The following is a 19,794-nucleotide window of genomic DNA, read 5'->3' on the forward strand; positions in this document are numbered from 1 at the left end:
TCCTGGAAGGTGGTGGAATAACTATAGATAGTGACACTGTCCTTTGCAGAAACGCACAGATGCTGTCAGAAGTGCAGAGCCACGTTAATGTCAGTGTTTTGTGAAAGGTAGCAAAGCCACTCGTAGAGCGAAGGTAGCAGATTATATGGGAACTGATGTGGGATTGCTGAATCTTGTGAAATTTTCTCAATTGTCACAATTTTTGTAGGCTTTTAAACTGCCTGCTGGCAGGCAAATTTTACTTAATTTTTGTCCTTCAAAAAGCAGTTATTGTTACTTCATGCCAGCTAAAATCAAAAGCTGTTGTCTGCTAAGATTGTCTCTTTGTGGTCCTTATAAATGAAGTTGTCTTATTAAGAAGAAATCCGGGCCTATTTCTTGCTTCGTGACATGGGCATAAAGCCTTGCTTGGGGCAAGAAAATAATCAGGAAAGTGTAGTATTAGATGTTGGGTGTCGGACAAGGAGGCTGAGGGAATGTATGGAAGGGAGAGAGAAAATACGTGGGAAGTAAATACCAGGGAGGAAAGAAGATTGAGAGATAAGGGTGCAAAGAGAAGTCCCACTGAATACAGGGATCGGGACGCCGTAGCGCAGACAACTCGTAGGAACTGGGCAGTGGGAGAAAAGAGAAAGCAGGGGGAGGGTTTAAAAGAAAGACGTGAAGACAGGGTGTTAGGGCAATGGTTCTGTCAGGGTGGCCCGTTCATTTGGAGCCAGGCTTATCTTCAAATCCATCCTGTCATGAAGGGCTGAAGGAGCTTGTTTAGGATGACAGCCTCAGTTAAGTTGGTTCCTGCAACTGGCCCTGGAAGAGTCCGAGTGAAAGGACAGACTTAAGCTGGTTGTTGTTCATTTTACTGGGTTGTCACTTGAAATGCACGGTGACGGAAGGGCCTGAAGAAGGTTGCAGCTCGTTATGGGTTCTTACCGAGCAGGCTACACAGTCCCAGTGATACAGGACAAGTAGGTAAAAATGGTGATAAAAGAATATCTGGTCATATCTGATAACCAGGTTCTCCCTGCTCCATCTTCTACCTGTGGTGAGACACTTCCCTGCAAATACATGGGAGGACCTGCATTCCAGTGTTACCCTACCTCAGCTCATCCTGGTGAACAATCGGTGCAGGAAGTTACAAGACTTGTAAAAAGGCCATTTAATTTCATTTTTCTTCAAACAGGTCTAGCCTTTTCGTAAGTAAAAATTGAAATTGTGTGTGTGTATACGCTTCTGGAAAAGCCTTGCAGGGCAGTCTTCTTTTGCCCATAGGTCTGCATTGCTCACCCTCTGATGTATGACTTTGTTCTAGTTCTGGGGTAAAATTGGGAAGGTTTTTATCATGACAAAGTCTTTCAGAGAAAACCTGAAAAATCAGTCTTGCTCAGGAGCCATCCTGTAGACTTTGGAATTGAGTGGCAAGTTTTAGTTTTCTTTTGAGATCTTTTAAGCATGCACAGTCAAGGATGAGGTTGGCAGGTGGATTAGCAGAAAACCTCAACTTGCACTTGTGTATAAAGTAGGGAATTTGGTAGACTGAGGTATTTTGGATAGCATAGACAATAACAGCAAAGTTTAAAAAAGAGAAGCATTAAGCTCCTTTGTTATATTCTCCCTGAAGTTTACAGCCCACATTATGCACTAAAAATTTAGATGTTTCCTCTGTCGCTGTCAACCAGTAAAATTTACTTTAAAAACAAAAAAGATAAAGCTCTGACTCGGTGATCTAACACTTCAGCAATTTACTATCATAAAATAGTTTTAAGTACAAATGTTTTATCTTATGCCAAGCTGGACGCTAAAGATGTTTTGTCTAAAACATGAGATAATGGAAAGTGTATTGTGGCATGTGAATTACTTTAGCCTCTTGGTGGTAAATGTTTGCTTAACCAGAAAAGAATGTGTTGAGGTCCTTGCCAAAGGAAAGGTATTGCCATACTTTGCATTTAGAGTACTGTAAATAAAGCAATAAATATGTTTCTGTTCATGTGTGTTAATCCACAAGTTATGAATGCATTCATTCAATAGGAAATGTAATATACTGTTATCCCTTTTAGAGGGTTTCAGTAAGAAGAGGTCATAATTACTTAGGGTTGAGAGAAACATGAAACCAAGTATTTTCATGATGATTGAAGTTGAATATGAGAGAGAAATAGCTTTTGCTCAAACTAAGTTTCCCTTAAATCCCAAGAACTCAAATCCTGTTTTACCTTCAATATTCTTCTTGTGTGCTGACTCCTCTGATGTACTGTTCTTAATCACACATTACTGTAAATCATAAAGTATATAATTTCCTTCACCCATCCAGTGTTGTTTTTGGCAAAAGAAAACCTAACTGCATAATAAGTTAATGATCAGAGAAGGTAGAGCAGCTATGGGAAATACTCCACTTATTGCCCACAGTGTATTTTGGTTTTGAACTTCATTTGCCTTTAAGTGATACAATAGCTTAGCAGTAATTTAATAATGCTGATTACAGAAAGAATAGCATAACTCAGATTGCAGTGTAATAATATCAGAGCATCTGTTGCCGCAGTTACAGCAAGGGAAAGCAACAGGGTTTCTCTTATAGAGAGAGGGCTTTGAACTATCCCTTCCTTTCCTCAAAATCCCACATCCAGGTTTCCAGTTAGAGAGTTGGGAGAGAATATTACAGTTCTAGGAAACAATTGTGGAGAAGATGCTCAGTTTACTTTTTATTACTGTGGCATCATTTGTTATGTACCTGGCTTCACCCTCCAGGGTGAAGAGGAGCCCTTTTCTGGGAAAGGACCGCGCATCCGAGTCATGCGCCTCTTGTAGCACACGCATATGTGGGGATTTCTACAGGGAGTTTCTTGCAGATGGTGCTGTAAGCAGGGATTTGCTTAGGCATAAACGGGGATATTATACTATCTTTTAGAAATTATTGCCCCAATGTTCTGTGTATCAGAGCCCTTACTTCTGCAAAAACAGAGCTCTTTAGTGCTTCCAATATACCTTTGCTTTAGTAGTTGTTCAGATATGCTTTTTATTTCATCTTCCCAGTACTTCACTGATAATTCATAAGCAAATGTGATAAATAAGGTACGCTACTAACCATGTAAATGAAACCTGTAGTGTTAAAAGCCCATAAGTAGAACATTAAGTGTTATTTTTTAATTTAGAATCTGCTTTTGGTAAGTACATCGATTTTGATAACCCTATGTCCATATCTGATTTTGGTAAAGATAGAACTCATAAAACATTTCAGCCCTTAGACAAATTTGACTTTGATTCTCCTCTTGTTCTTATGCTTAGATGTTAGGAGGATTTAAAAAAATTTATATAGTTGGATAATAAGACTGGGTATGTAATTTGAATCATAAGATAGTTCTTCTGAACATGATATCATCTGAAAATCCTGTGAATTGCCAGAAAGCTTTTTTTTTTTTTCCCAGAAAGTGTACATTATGTCCTTGGCAGCATTAAAATCCAAAATAAACTTGCCTGGTTTTTTTAAGGTACAATGAACTGGATGCCAGTAGAAGCCTCCTGGACAATTTGAAAGGCAAAGTAATAATTGAGTATCCAACGTTATTTGTGGTCTTGAAAACACTGAAGAATGACATGGTGGTTCTTGGACAAGGTAAGGATACATTTATTTCCTGTTATGCTATACTTAGATATTTTAGTTAAATAAACAATAATTAAGGACACACCTATTAATAATGCCAGGAATGTGCAGTATGTCTTGTATTTCCCTCTGAATCTAAAAGATTGCTATAAAAAAGCTGTTAGGAATGCTCTGTCTTAAAGCTGCTGGCTGATGGCTTACATCCATAAGCTGTATTGTATGTGTTTTTCCTAACTTTGTTTACTGGTGCTTGATTCTTTTTTCGTATATTTTTAGCCACTAAGGTAAAACAACTCTTCAGACTTGTGCTAAATTTTGGAAGTAGCAAAGTTTGACAGAGTTGGTTATTTCTAAAAAGCTGTCTGGGGAAGATGAGTTTTAAGTAAGCCTGCTAATCATACAAAGGAATAATTCTCCATTATTTCCTAGCATAACTCCTAACATTGGACAAATAATTCTGAATTACAGGATAGTTATTAGAAATCGTAATGGCAAAGTAGCTTTTCGGGTGGGTTAAAAGCACAATGTTATCTTTTGAAAAGTACTTAGTTGAGGGAAAACTTTCATCTTGGAGTTAACTTAGAGTTAGAGTCTAGGTCTAGCAGGAATTTGTATTTTGGTTTTGAAGTTAATTTCCACCTTTCTCCCCAGTATAAAGGCTTCGTGTCCCAGCTTCGCTTTCTGCAGCTGCTGATATAGGGAATCAGTTCCCTTGTCTCTTAGTCCCCCAGCTAGTCACCTTAGTTATCAAGTTCCATACTTTTCAGTGATGAGCCAGTCTGTAATTTTTACAGATTTCTGAGGAAAAGCGTTGAAATATGTTTGCAATGGCTATTTCCCTGCGGCAACTCAGTCATGGCTCCATATGTATATAATTTGACTGAATAAAGACGAGACTGAGCATATTGTACCAGTGATATCAAACTTCCACGGATCTTGGCTGTTCTGGCTAGATGACACCAAGTGATCCATCGGAGCAATCTGCTCTCAAAGAAACACCAACATTTCTTGCGCGATGTACTGCAAGAGCTTCGGTGAGCGAGACACCACGCCAGGGGATGAGGTGGGAGTCTTGTCTGAGCAACTAGGTCCACTGATATTCACCCCAGGAGTGCACATACATATTCTGGAGTACAAGGAAACTAGGTACTTTCAGTTTATCTATTATTTCTTGATCTAGATCCCTGACTTTTCAGTAGTCAGCCCTACCCCTATGATTTAGATGTCAGGAGGGAATTACAATTGATTGACTCATAAACTTAATCTGAATATGGTGGTTGTCAGTGTCTCCTGAGCCAGTAGGAAGGTTGTCCTTTTAAGGGTATAGGTTCAAATAAGTATTGATTGAACAACTATATTTTGAGGTCGTGCTGCCGCAGCAGCTAGCTGATTCTGTAAAAGGCAGAGTAGAAGAGCGAGCCAGTAATAGCTGGGGAAGTGCTGATAGCTCTGTCACAGGGCAGTGCAAGTGTGTGTCTTCAAGACGGTGACCTTCCTCTGCTGCAGGGATCATTCAGTTAGCAGTCATCCCTGAACACTGGCAGCTATTTCAGGTTTTGGGAACCATTAATTTTCTTAATCTTTTTTTTATTTTTACTGTTTCTATAGATTCCATAAAAATCAAGTGCATAGCTCCCTGTTGAGGTGTCTTGGGTATCAGATAGCAAAAGAATATAGCTAATGGCAAAAATAACACGATTTTCACAACTTTTATCATTTATTTTTGTACATCTTCTTAGTTAACATATTAACACTTAACTTCAGCCTTGAGTTTGGTTTGGACCCTGTGTTCTTGGAGCTTTTTCTGTTAAGAGTGGAAGCCTGCCACAGTAATTCCAGATTCTTTCAGGAAAAACGTGTTCAGAACATGAATATAAAAATAGGAAGGCTTTTTTGTTGCTACTATTGCACTTGAAGACAAAATACCACTTTTGTTGAAGTGTGGCACAATCATTGTACTCTTCTTTTGTGTGTCAACTTTAAAGAATAAAGGAGAAAAAACAGTATTTAGTTTGCTTTACCAGCTGTATTCACAGATAATTGCTAAGAGTGGAAATCTTGGGTTCACCTTCAGGCTCTCCAAGGAGAAGTCTGTTGTAATCGGAGAGGTGCTTTAGCCCACTAAAGCCATCTCCCAAGAGGTGACCCTTCTGCTGCAGCATCTCGTATGTTACTTGCAGTCCACTTTCTTCGACACTTAACGGCTTTTTCTATCAGTTGCACACTCCTCCTAAGCCATCCATCCTGCTCTTGCTTATCCTCTCTCTGCCAACGCTGCCTTTCCTTTCTGCCTGCCTTCTCCATGCGCACCCGGAGGAACACTTGTCTCGGAACGCCTGTCCGGCTGACCTCCCCGTGGCATTCCAGGCAAACAGCTGCTGCGTTGATGAGTGGATGTCTGGCAGGGTGTCTGCCGGAGCGCAGGGGCTTCTGCTACCGTAGCCCTCCAGGGTCTGTTTTCAAAGGACCCAGGCTGGAACAAGAAACAGTGTCTTGTGGCAATGTAACTGCTGAAATGATGTTTCTTTACTGAGCAATCTCAGATCTACCCCCTTCCCCAGGAAGAACAGAGGCAAGTTTTCATAGCCACAGCAACAGGCACGTGCTGGGGAAAAATCACCATTGCCCCTGCGATTCAAGTTACTACCCCCAAAGACTGGGAGAGAGCTAGAGCTGGGCACCTTCAAAGAGAGACTAGAATTTAATGAGGACAAGGCCGATTTCTCCTATCCTTGTTCTCAGAAATGGCTGAAGTATTTTGGCTGAAGCTTTCAAAAAAATACGGATAATAAGGATTGAAGAAGGAAACTGGCACTGAAAAATTTAAACCCAGAGTTTATATTTTTACATTATAAGTACACTGCAGGCAGTTTTACGGTGGGAAGGACTGGGCAATCTTAATTTATAGGCAGTGCTATCAACACCATAAAAATACGTGCTTTCTGAGTGAAGACAATCTGTAATTCCCGTTAAATAAAACTTACTGTAACAGACTAAACTAAAGCTAAAATTTGTCTGTTGAGCTTCACTGTGAGTCAGAAGATTGCCACATTCTTTTATGTGATGTTTTGATGCTTGACTTGCTCATAGCAAAAACTACAGGTGCTCTGATTTCAGCATACAAGGTCAGTCATGGCTGAAGATAGTAGGGGATTATAGAAGCTTTCACAGGACTTAGGGGCAAAAACAATCCTTACTTTGTGCATTACTCAGTACATATCTGGCATATAAATGTTAATTGATTATACACTAGATTTAATGTAGACAAAATGTGACCTCCGATGTTTCTGGGTGAAATGCTTCTATTTTCTTGAACAAATTCCATTGAAACTGTACAGGTGCACACTGTGTCCTATGTATTATCCGTGTTTGCCAGCTGTAGAATTCATCGTGACAAGACAGTAACTGTACTGCATCAGCTCCCTTTCAGTAACATTTCCTTAATGAAGCATCTGACACTAAATGCTCAAAAACTTCTTTAAATTCATAGTCAGATCAAGTACTGAAAATAACAATGAGAGCAGAGTGTGATTCATGGGCCTACTTTGCTGTAGTTTATTTTTGTCCTGCTTGAGTGCCACCGACCAGTGGCGTTTGGTGACCTCACCACGAGGTGACCGGGGTCAGTGCTTGTTAAAGAAGGACTCTCAGGGTGTGAGGCTGAAGACTAGTTTGGGAGATGAGTGCTTCACGATGCAGTCTCAGCAGACCACAACAGCTGTGTCCTAAAGCACAAGTTATTGTGCAGCTTTAACCTCATCAGCCTTAGCTCATGGATTCATGCAACTTAACACCATCTTTGGGATGCTGGGACACGTGGAAGGAGTACATAGGTGCATCGTCTTAATTTTCCATTTAGAATTTCTCAGCAGTTCCCCATCCTAACTGAAATGCTAATAGAAGTGTAAATGATTTATAATTCATTACGGTTGTGATATATATGTAGCAACCCAGAAAACAACATTTAAAACAAATAAGCCAAGAGAACAATTTGAAATTCGCAGTGGATGAAGAGGAAGAGTTTTGTGGGGGATAAATACTCTGCTTACCTACTTGACTGAAAGACCAAGATTTAAAAACTGAAAGAAATTCTCAGCATTGTCTTGCTTTCTCCTTCAGCAACAAGGTCCTACCCAGAGCTTTATCCCATGTTATGAGGCTGGTTACGTCTTATGAAATAGCTGTCCTCAAGGAAAGTGTGATTAAAAGGAAAAGAAGATACGAAACTGCTTCTGTTTGATGAGCAAACAACATTGCTGAAACTAATTGCTTGTTTGTTTTTTGTTTGTGTCCTACACCCTCAGATGCCAGTGAATCTGCAGAGAACTCGGACAGTGAAAGTTCATCCCTTTCATCTATGGAAGAAGGGGAAATTCGGGACAGTTCATGACGGTTCTTTGAGAGAAGAGGGTGGAATGAGCCTTTTTTTTTATTATTATTAAATCTTTTTTTATACAGCTGAGTTCTCAGAGGTTTGGTTTGGCTTCCTTCACTAAAGAAAGCACTTCCAAACTGCCTGCCTATTTTTGGATTTAGGAATGCATATTTAGGGATGTAAATAAAGAGATGGGGAATTGCTGGTTTTAGAAAAAACTGATATTCTTATTTAACTGCACCCTCTTGTCCATGTATATTTAATAAATCAGAGTAACCCAAATTTAAAGCTTCCAAGTTAGTTTCAACAGTATATTTTTTTTTCCTTTTACCCTAACAGCTCAGCGTCTGACTTCCGAGTTTAAATATCTGATCACATATTTGTATTTATATGCAGATTTGAGTCTTAATGCTTAAACTTACTGAAAAAAACCACTGGTGTTTCATTAGATTAATTTTATTTTAGGGTATTTCTTTGTCATGCTGAGCTGCTGCAAATGATCTTACTTCACTTTTGACTTAATCGTCTGTGGTGACATTTTGGGTGCCTGGTGCAATAATTTTTTTCTTTTTTTTTTTTTTTTACTTGGTTGCATCTTGTTTAATGTGTCAAAGACAGGTCAGACCATGTTTTCAGGGTGGCACGTTGCCATATGATTAATCTTCTACCCTGATCTTCTAAATTAGCATGGGTTTTAAAATCCATAGAAATGGATACACAGAGTGTCACTAGGGCTAATATATTGGACTTCTAAACAATGCTTATGTTATGCATCTCATATTACTAGTTTACCTACTGAAACCAGGTATTGTAAATATTTGCTGGAATATCAACTAAATTTACCTACTTAAAAACAAATAAACCTTAAAAAAAAAAAAGTCCTGTACTGTATCATCTGCTGACAATAGAAATCTGTTGTTAACTTCTGAGAAGTTTTCTAGATCCCAGACCAGTGACAACTGTGTCTAAGTGCCCCATGTCGGTGGGGTTTGTTGGAGGACGAGAACAGCGTGTGCTACGAGCGGTGTGAGACAGGTGGGCCCCTCTGCACACCTGCACCAGGGAGTTCTCAGGATTCAGCGCAGGCGTTGGGGGTTAGTTTGCAAGGGTCTAGCTAAGTCAGCATTTATGAAGTCTTACGGACATGATCACTTTGTAAACAGCTCTGTGAGGTTGTTGCTGCCATCGTTGTTACCCCACTCTGTCTCCTGCTTGAGACTAGCACCTTTGTGACAAAAGCTGGTGGCGTGGTGTGCGCACTAAACTGCCATGAAGGTGAGTTTTCAGTCCTAAGTGTTCTTGCTGCCAGTGCTGACATGGGTAGAAAGACAACAGAAAGCAGTGAAGGAACTTGTTGAGGTAACAGGAGGCTGTGACAGCAATATGGGAGAGGGCTCAGGCTTCCAGGCTCTCAGTCTTCAGGGCACCAGGCTGTCGGTTCCTTACCAGTCATGCTGCGTGGAGAGGATTTTTGAGATGTTCAAAGTTTTAGAAGGTTTTTTTTTTTTCCCCACACCTTTCAAAACAAATTGTCACTAAAAAAATGGTTCACCGTGACATGTAGCTACTGCAGTTTGGAAAGAGCGTCAGACCTTTGTAGTCACATACTATTTTTTCCCACAGCGGTATCACGTGTCCTTTCCCTGTGTGTTTTGCAGCCCCTGGTAAAACAGGGAAGTTTTTCTTCTTGCCTGGCAGTAGCCACCTGTGCTCTGTTTTCTTTTTTAGTCATTGTTGGTCCTCTGCCCACCTCTTGTTTCAATGTTTGGTTTTTTTAACCCTTATTAAAGGGCCAGGATTCCTAGCTATAGGTGCTGCTTTCATATTTTTTCAGTTCAGTGAAAGTGAATAAGCTTTTCCTAATCAGTGATTACTGCACGCTGACTTGGTAGCCACAAATTACTTTAAACCAGTCTTGAACCCATTCATAATAACACCGATAAAAGAGCAGAACAGCAAAACTGCCACAGTTCATTTGCCAGAAAATGTTTCATCTGGAGTAAAAGCGTGGCATTTCTGTTAAGATTCATAGCGCACAGTGGAAATTAGAGTGCTGCAAATATTAGTGTTGATCTGCGTGTGTGTGTGTGATTAGTCTTTGGCTGAGGAACGCAGATTTGTAATTTGCATTACTTTCCTACGCTCTTGGAGGTTTTCACTAAAGCTATGAAAGGGTTTGCCTGCGGTTTTTTTCTTATATAAATCTAGTTTAAGCTTCCTTGTGAGTCAAACACAACCGTAATTTCTTTTTTAAATGAAGATGCTGTTAAATCTGTCCTGCAGATGTAAATCTTTTCCTACCTTAAAGAAGGTTTTAAAAAATTAAGGAGCGTTCCTGTGGTGGTTACTAGAACGGAAATTTCCCAAACAAAGCTGGGAATCATCTTCCAGAGTTGGAAGATTAAGAGTTTTACTCTCAATCAAATTGAGAGTAAAAGGCCTTGGTAGCATTTGCCATTCGTTCCCAGGTTACTATTTACCTATTTTTATTTGGTTTTGATAACGATTACACTAGTTTGAACAGTGGTGATTTATCACATGCAAGCCAAGATGGAATTCAAATATTTTTATTCAGTTTTGCTAAACTTTTTCAATTTTTGTTTATGAAAATGAATCAAGATGATGGTCTCTGGCTAAAAGCACAGCCTTACTGATGACAGGTGACCAGCGCATGTCCTGCCGCAGTGGTAATTCTTCAAAATAATAAGGTTACTGATTTAATCGAAACTTATGCACTCTTCGGCTAGGCAGATGGTTTTTAACACTTTCATAGGCAGTTAGGGGAAGTTTTTAATTCCTTTCTGAGTGACTTAACCCAGAATGAGCATCTTGTAATAAACTGAAGGGAGAGAATGCATCTTTAAAAGCTGTGTTTTTAAATTTCTGGTCAAGCACTTGAAATTAAAGACATGGAGCTGAGGCAGCCTGGAAGACTTCAGTTCTGTCCATTTTGAAAATATACTATAGTAATCTCATTATACGAGGATCCCTACAGGACTTTGCCTTGATTCAGGGCAGATGACGTCTGTGAATGAAAACTGCGTGATGCTGTTTCATCATTCAACACCAGCTTGCGTTGAGTGCTTGATTTTATCCCTACTACGCTTACTCATTTATTTTCCTTTATAAACTACTTGTCACTGAAGGAACAAGCTATTTGTGCGTAGCGTTGTACGGCATTTCTTTTAATGTTCAGACTTTTCAGGTTTCAAACCCTGAACCCTCACAGTGTGCTTGAGCTGAAGGACCATCAGCTTACAAAGCAAAGAGTAAAGGCTCTTGTCCTGAATGAACATGCAACCTAAAGAAATTAAAAGCTTAATGAAGTCGTCCCTTTCACAAGCCGTAAAGGACAAAAATAGAGCATAGCTAAGCGCGTAGCAATAGCTGAGAGGTGGGATTGAGTCAGCCGTATGAGAGAACTTGGTTCTTTTCCTTTTTTGTATAACTTTTTGGGGGTATGAGGCATAAGTTACTGAGTTGTCACAGGTAAACAACGTTATACACCCTGTCAGGGTAACAGCTAAGTTTTGAATGAACACATTTGAACTCTAGGCTTTACTGTATTTACCTCTGCATTAGGAATTGTTGATCCGTAGAGGAAAAGAGGGTCCTGCCGCAAAACGCGTGGTTGGCGCTAGGTCTTGCAGACACGCCGGTCCAATTTTTGTTACTCCAGTTGAACAGTGCAGTTTTACTTTGCATTAGGAGTAAAACTGCTTGTCGTGCAGAATGCGCACTCTAGTCTAAAAAAGTACATAAATTTCTAAGTTCGCCGTAGTGCCGACAGGAAGGCCAACCTCCGTGTTGTGTATAAGCATAGCTGTGATTCCGACCTTGCCCTGCCAGATGCAGCTGTTCTCTATTGACATCTGTAGGAACTGAGAATGTATAACACCTTGCAAGAGCAGGCTTTCGGAGAGTAAATATACAGCTGTGATGATGTAACTTCAGGCCGTATTTGGTCACAAACATTTCATTCTGCTTTCCCAAGTCCCACGCTCTTTTCCTGAAAACGTTTATTCTTCCTCCCTCCAAAGGAAAAAATACCTTGAATTTGTGTTTATGTTGTTGCTATGACATTCAGTTAAACTGTATGCAGATGCAGGTTCTCTTAATAAGAACAAAAAAACCCCAAAACCTGTGTACTTCAGTGAACAAAGATTACTCTGTTTGTATTAAAATGTTGCTATGGCAGTGCATATGGTTTTATTTGGTGGAAATTTGTGGTGAAATGGAAGGAAGTCACAGGTATGCAAGACAAACAAGAAATGGCAGCAAAAACAACTCAAAATAAATACTGAAACTGAAAGGGAAGTTGCGGATGACATGTAAAACCAGGAAAAAACAAGGATAGTTGTTTTGCTGCCTGTCTGTCTGTGATAACAGAAATGTGCTCCCACTGTGTCCTGCCGGGTCTCGGGGACCTGTCGGACAGTGACTTAGCTCTAATGATGCTTTTATTGCGAGAGCTTCTTTCCCTCGTTGGCTTTGTGCATTGTAACATTTTTTTGCTTTGGAAGGAAAGTTCCACTGGCTTGGCCTGATTTCACCACCGCTAACTTTTCTTGCTGAAAAGCATTTCCAGGCTATCTTACTGTAGTAGGCTTTTTGGCAGGAAAAATCAATAGAGTGGTAAAATACGGAAAGCCACTAGAGCCTTGCCTACCTTTGGGGCAAGGGGAAGTCTTTGTGGAATTACTGGCTCCTACTAGCAATAGAAACAGTGGATTTTTTTTTTTTTTTTTAAACTCGCACAGTAGTCCTCATGTTTATCTAATCCTTTTGCATTAGGCTTCCTTTTGCATCAGTTGCATCAGTACAGCTGTTTGTGGGGTTGCGTGACAAATCAGAGCGGGTTTAAAATAATCCGCCAAAACAGCAGGGATAGAAACAAGAGGGGAGAGGGAGTCTTGATTTAGAGAATAAATTACCACGCTGGGAGCTGGCTGGTTCCTGCAAGATCCCAGCTGGTGGAGAAAGCAAAAGTGTTTTTAAAATCACATTGCCACTTTCTTCCTGTCGTCCAAGTTCTGCCTCAAGAAGGAGGAAGAAGTGACTGTGAAAGCTGCCTATTGCCTTTCCACCCCTCGCTTCCAGATTGTCTACTGAATCGTGTTGTAGCCCCAGAACTTGTCCGTTTTGCCAAGAGTGCCAACAGGGAGTAGAGAGATGTCCAAGTGAGGTAAAAGTTAAGTTGGTGGATGAGGTATTTCAGGAAAAAGAGCAGACAGGGGTGGCTTTAAAAGCTTGCCTGAGAAGTCCCCGTCACTTTCATATCTAAACTCTCAGTGGTATCTCTTTGTTGACCTTCTTTCCCCAACCCCTGCTTTCAGCTGTGCTTGGGCATCCGTATTGGTTTTAATGGGATTGTTCCACGACAGCGGGACTATCCGCTTCTGTAGAGTGAAATATATTTTCCCGTTTTAAGTTCTCATTAACAGACTTGCTGGTTTTACAGCCACGACGTCTTGATGTCTGATTTTGTCAAATTCATGAGCTAATTAGGGTCTAACCTGGTTGGTTTGAGATGCTGAAGGAAACCAGTAGCTTCTGAGAAACTGGTGTCTTTGACTCAGACGATGTGCTGGGCTCCTTTTGATCTGGTGTTCAACCAGTGTTCTCAAAATATTGCTGGACTGCACTGCTGACTGTTTAACTGATATCTACATTGGAGTCCCTTCATTCTTACTGAAACTGCGTTCGTCATGAGGTTAAGTTGTTTATGTGTCCTAGCTAGATTCCCATCTGGGCAAATCTATGCACCCTACCTTTAAATTTCTTCTGCCTGGTAAACAAAAACCTTTACAAAATCTCGTGTAATCTTTTCCTCCTGGACGGTTGCTACATTCCATCCCGTAAGTGTACTTCAAGACAGATGACGTTGCTTATGTGAACGATGCCTTGGGGTCTTTCAGGATCTCCTCCAACATAAATTGTGTATGTAGAAGTCGTAGCCCTGTAATTTTTCTGGAGGAAAAAAAAATCATAGCGTACTGGATACCATCTATTCAGTTGCTTGGTGTTTGGTCTTTACAGGGTAATAGACACAGATGCTTATGTTATCATTTTGTTGGTTGAAGTCCTCTTTTACAGGATTTATATTTTCTAGGCATCAAGTCTCACTGCGGTTCAATGCAGTTCAGTTGTTCATGAGTTGAAACGCATTTATAGGTATCTCCAAAGCTAGTGTATGTTACTGCTTTCACCACGGCACCTCCACGTTTCTATGTGCTATTTTATACGTGGCTATGTAACGTGGAGAAAAAAATTGTGAAGATGAAAACAGGGACGTGTCTATATGAAAAAACCAGGCTTGAGGCAGAGCAGCCGGTAAAACTACACAGCCTTCCCCTGCTGTGTGCTGAGCACTCTGGGCACTGCGTGGAAATAGTTCCACTGATTAAACAGGAGTAAACTAAAATGTGCACGTGCATCGAAGTGCTTTTCTGCAGGATCGGCTCGGAAGGGCCAGCATTTGGCAAGAGCAAGCCTCTGGTGTAACGCATTTAACTGCTTCTGTGTAGGTAGGTAGGTTTGACTTCCAACCCTGAATGACTGCCCACAAACGCTTTCTTGTTTCGGTCCTCCAGACCTGTGCAGCTGTAGCTCAGAAATTCTCCTGCGTACCCAAATCTGTGGCAGAGCTGCTTGTCTGGAGCGTGGGGGGATTCATGCAGCTTCAGTGGACTGTGAGCACGGGAAATCCTCCTGCAGCAGTCCCACCGATCCACGGGGTCTCTGCCTGTTCCCGCGCAGCCCGTGTGCCGCCTCGGCTTCCCACCAGTAGCGGGGAGACGGGCCCGATTCCCAGGTGGTGTCCGCCGGAGGGTCAGGCAGCCCAGTGGGGACTGCTTTGCTGTGGGCTCTGCAGTAACTTATATATGGAGTGTAGAGGTTCTCGTGGCTCAGCTCAGCTCAGCGAGGGTTAATTAATAGCTTGGCTGTCCCACCGTCAGCAAGATGTTAGCTTTTCCTCCATCTGCTGCTCATTCAGGAGAGCGAGCTAGCAGCATCCCACGAGAGAGGATTTAATGCAGTCATGGAAGTTTGTTTTCTGCATACTCCTGCTTTTATTTTGTTTCCTGTGATGCAGCACTTAAGGAAGCAGAAACTTTGTCTTCACTGCGTTGCCTTCATTAGTAGGGAAGATTTTGTGTGTCACCCTAATATTATAGTGGTTACCACCATCAGACCCTTGTAAATAAGTGCGTTGAATACAAGACTACGCATTCCTTCGCTCCTAGAACTGTAGTTTGGCAAATGCTCCTTTTGGCGGCAGCAGCAGATTCAGCAAACTGCCCCCTGCCACCAGGCTCCATCCTCGGGTGACCCCAGCGCTTGCACCAGTACAGCTGGCTGGAGGGCTTGCGTGACAAATCGGAGCAGCTTAAAAATAACCGGCCAAAGGACCAGGGGGCAGACGTGAGAGGGGAGAGGTGGGGCGGCTGAAGCAGGGGCTGCTGCGGAGAGGACAGCGCTGAAGCCTCTGCCCGCCGGCTTCGGCAGTGCTGCTCGCCTCGCTGGCGTGCCAGGACTCCCCAGACAAGCACGGGGGTCTCCTGGTGTCTGCCTGGCTTAGAGGAGCTCCACACGGCGCAGGTGGCTTTATTTTCGGGGTTTGAACTGCTTGATGGCCTGGCATTGTCATGTACGTTGGGTATTATGTTCCTAACTCCTCATCTTCTAGTATTCCTCTTGAAGAATAATATTGATATTTTAGTTTTTGACCAAGAAATAAAATTATAGTCGTGCTCATTAACCTTACCTGTAAGCCCTGCGGATTATGCTTAAAGGAACCTGTGTTTTTATCATTTGTATTTTCATGCCTAGTATTTAGGGTTTTTTCTGCTGGAACAACAGAGGGTATGAAGATTTCAAAGCAAGCGCAAAGATGATACACAAAAAAATGACAGTGATTCCTTTTACAGTATTGCGAACTGTGGGTTTTAGTAGTCTTGCCATGTAATTGTGAAATGCAAAAAGTGAAGAGAGGACTATATGGGTGATGATCAGTTGGTGTGAGATCCCAGCTCTGGAAGACTTGTCGTTCATTTTAGTGGCGTTCATTCCCCCTCTTTATAGGAGGATAATTTCATTTGGTATATTTCACTCTTACATTTGCACGATCTGCTCCCGCAGCCCTCGTTCTCCCACCAGTCCGTCTTTCTAGTGAGCAGATTACCGAACCACCCCTCTACTTGATGAAACATGGAAAGCCCAAAGCGCGGGTTGTAAAATCCAGGGCCCGGCTAGAGCCGCAGCTGAGGCGGGAGTTGGAAAGTTGGAAGGGCCACTTTTGTTCGTACATGGTGTGCGCGTTACAGACGTATAGTCTACGCGTATAGTATAGTCACAGGTGTATGTAATTTTTCAGGGAACTGTTGCTTACATTGGTTTGAAGATGGGTGTCATTCAAGTGTAAGTGACAGTGGGGATGGCGAGGAATGCGCGTGCAGCTGCTGTCTGTCTGTGAGCAGCGTGTTCTGTTCCTCTTCCCCTCTCCATGCAGTAACCCAACGTGAAAACCTGATGATTTCTCAGTGAGAGGCTGAGGTAGTGACGTGTTCAGTGCTAGATGTAAGTAGAAGCCAAACAAAAGAGCTTCACTGCATTTTACACTTTTACTGTCAACAAATATTGTACAGACAAGTTTAGATACAGCTGAGACTGGTGGCCAGGTGGTGAATTCCAAAACAGCTCAAGTTTTGAATGCCTTCGGGGAGAGAACTTGACTGAGCAGAAGAGAGACGGCTGTAATTTCTCAGGCAAAGCATTAGCTGCCAGAGATGAGCTGCTGAGATATTTGGCCATTTATTTTATTGAAATATTTATGTCTAATCTAATAAAAAGTTGACTCTTAACCACTTCTGCAACTAACTGTATGACACTGGATGACACCCCTTCACAATTCTAAAACCTCAGAAATCAGTCTCTGGTTTTTTACGAGCAGTAGCTTTCTCACTGAAGACTATGGGAGGGTATTTTGCCAGAGAACTAACCAGTGACGAGGAGGAGGGGGGAAAAAAAAAAGCTGCAGGTTTCCTTTCAGTCTTATCCGTAGCGCGGCTTCATGCTAACCAGCATAGTACAAATGTTTGATGCTGCTTTCTCAGATCCTCCTCTAGTTCATTTTTTTGAATGTCATTTTCTTACCGCGTGCCAGCTAGCTGTCTTACGACTCCCTCGGTTAGCCAAATGTCATCGGTGTCCCACAGTATAAAGTGTAATTACATATTTAAAAAGCGGGGAGGGGAGGAAGAGAAAAGAGTGGCTGCTTTGCCTTTTACTCTATTGGAGAAGTACTTGAAATTCCTCACATTCTTCTCCTGTTAGCAGTATGTTTACTTTTCATCACTGGGTTATTAGGATTAACAAAAGTCATTGCTTCAAACGCATTTAATTTGAATTTAGTGAAAGCAAACTACCTCCTGCAGACTGTAGGAAACATTCTTCTGCCACAGAAATGTATTAATTTGCAAAAAGCAGCCACCAAAAAATGTGAGACCCGACGACCACTTCCACCCCAATGTTCAACATCACTGTGCATGCACTGCATTCTAATGAAGTACCTTATGTTGCAAATTCCAGGACGGTTTGAATAATCTGACAGTCTCATTAACGTTTCGGTCTCTCTATCAAACATTTGCTTGCGGTGCCAAGCAGCTTTTTCTGTACATGCTTTCTAGAGCGTGCGGTTGCAGACGGCGTGCACTGAAGAATTTTTACCCAAAGAATTAAGACTCAGCTTTCTAGTTCAGTGCCGCATCTGTAGTAGAGCTTGTTTTGATTTCCAGAGAATCTAAGCTTTTCAGAATTCAAAGTTGTCACAGAGAGCTCTTGCATTTGCTGCATTTAAGTCTGGTGCCTGTCAGAATGCTCTACTGAGAGTAGTTAGGTAAATATTTCTTTATTAAATGATTAATTCCATAAATAAATTCTTTTAATTCATTGAATATAAAATTAAAATCATTTACAACTTATTCCAGTATTACAGGGGCTGGAAGGGGTAAAAAAAAAAAAACTCAAAGAAAAAACAAAAAGAGCTACAGTTTGATAAATAAAATACTCAGCTTTAAAACAACTGATTTCTGTTTGCCATTAAACTACAGTTGGTACATAATAGCTGCCACTGTGAACACCCCACAAGTGCCCACCTCAGGAAGGAATGTAACTTCCAACTTGGTTGGGAAAGGGTGGGAGAAGATGGAGGGAGGGGGAGAAGCATAGTGTTAAGTTGAACAGGATAGGAAGAGAGTTTTCATAACCGGAACAAAACATTTATCTGATCACTTACAAACAGAAAACAGTATATAATTAGATAAGGTGCTCCAAAAAGAAGCAGTAAAGTTGCTCCAGTACTATGAAGCTTTAAGTATGCTTAAAATCTCTGTTGCGTTAGTGTCCAGTGGCACAGTGCACTCTCGTAACATCTCAATGTTGCCCTCAGCTGGGCAAGGCACCATTTCCGTCAAAGGTCCTTTCTCCGTGGCTGGTTACTTCAAAATTCTGTTTAGCATCCCACCCCCAACACAACTTAGTCCCTAAATTTGTGAATGTCATTGACTAGTCTGTAGTAGGGATAAGCTTCATTCGCATGCGGACAGTTGTAGTTGCATCGGCAGGACTGGATCATCATGACGCTCTTGGTGAAGGTTTCTCCAGCGTCGCAGCGGAACCTGATCTTGACAGTCCTGGTCTGCTGAGGCGTACAGCACCTGCCATCCACGCAGGAGCCACAGTACTTGGGGCGGTACTTCTTCATGCTGGAACATCCGGCATAAGTAAACTTCACCGGGGATGGGGACTTCTTAGTCTTGGTACATTTTTTTCCCTTCTGTAAAGGAGAGGCAATAGTATTATTAGCAGGAGAGTCTTCTCCAGCCTTTACCCTCTACCCGAAGCAGTTTGGAAAGAAGAGCGGCACGGGAAGAGTCTGTATTTACCTTTAGGGAGGCATAGCTGGGCTCGCCACACGGCCTCACTTCACATATCCTGGTCTCTTTGATGAGCCTGCAGTCGGGATTGTCGTTGGTAACCCTTGTGGAGATGCCAGTTCCACACGTCTTTGAGCACTGGGACCAGGAGGTTGTTTGCACAATGCATTTGGGATTCTCAAAAGCTCGGCTTTGTGGCTCGGATCCAAAAACTGGAAAAAGAGAAGGAGGGCTTAGCCTAAATATATCCTCTCACCCCTCATCGGGGTCTAAGGAGTCGTACAGCCATCCTCCCGCCTCTCCCCCCCCCGCTTAACTGTCACTGTCACACAGATTAGCCCATACTCACCAGGTAGCATTTTCAGGCCTCCTTTCACAATGGCAATTAGCTCATTGTTCCTGGTTAGCTCGCCTTCGGAATCATCCAGACCAAACTCCTTGCTGAAGAAGCCTTCCAGCTCATCCAGCGCATCCTTGCTCTCGTCGCAGACCCACTCTTCGCAGCACTGCCCGGGGACTTTGACCAGCCGGGGGCTGGGACAGCCCAGGTTAGGAAGAGAGAGCTCTTGCGGGCAGAGCGGGATGCAGCCCACAGCTCCATCTATGCACGTACACTGGTGTTTACAGTTCGGCTGGAAGCTTTCACCGTTCTGGTAGATTTTGGAGTTATATTCACACGGTCTCCCCTCGGACTGCGCTGCAGAGATCAACAGAGAGGGAAAGGAGGGAGTCAGCGGCGGGAATCGCTCGTTTAAGCACAGGTATTTGCTGGTCTGTTAAATTCAATTTACGGTGGAGCTCCCTACAATCCCCCGGAGACGGGGGGCCAGAACAATAAGTTAGTCAGGAATCACTTTTCCTTATGTGCTTTTATCGCAGCCCAGACATAC

The 19,794-nt window shown here is 42.1% G+C and overlaps 2 protein-coding genes across 2 annotated transcripts in view; one reads left to right on the forward strand and one right to left on the reverse strand.

The window, feature by feature from the left end:
• ZNHIT6 (zinc finger, HIT-type containing 6) overlaps nt 1–8,826 on the forward strand; it is a 35,063-nt gene extending 26,237 nt beyond the window's left edge. The window contains exons 10-11 of the mRNA XM_009333888.1: nt 3,480–3,604; nt 7,897–8,826. Coding sequence (XP_009332163.1) covers nt 3,480–3,604; nt 7,897–7,982 — 211 coding nt within the window. The 3' untranslated portion in view covers nt 7,983–8,826. The remainder of the gene's footprint in view (nt 1–3,479; nt 3,605–7,896) is intronic.
• A 9,037-nt stretch (nt 8,827–17,863) lies between these two features.
• The window catches only part of CYR61 (cysteine-rich, angiogenic inducer, 61), a 3,319-nt gene continuing 1,388 nt past the window's right edge, over nt 17,864–19,794 (reverse strand). Inside the window, exons 2-4 of the mRNA XM_009333889.1 lie at nt 19,254–19,677; nt 18,914–19,116; nt 17,864–18,804 (exon numbers count right to left, since the gene is read on the reverse strand). Coding sequence (XP_009332164.1) covers nt 18,505–18,804; nt 18,914–19,116; nt 19,254–19,677 — 927 coding nt within the window. The 3' untranslated portion in view covers nt 17,864–18,504. The remainder of the gene's footprint in view (nt 18,805–18,913; nt 19,117–19,253; nt 19,678–19,794) is intronic.

Source organism: Pygoscelis adeliae, unplaced genomic scaffold (genome assembly GCF_000699105.1).
Source record: "Pygoscelis adeliae isolate BGI_AS28 unplaced genomic scaffold, ASM69910v1 Scaffold10, whole genome shotgun sequence".
Classification (NCBI taxonomy): Eukaryota; Metazoa; Chordata; class Aves; order Sphenisciformes; family Spheniscidae; genus Pygoscelis; species Pygoscelis adeliae.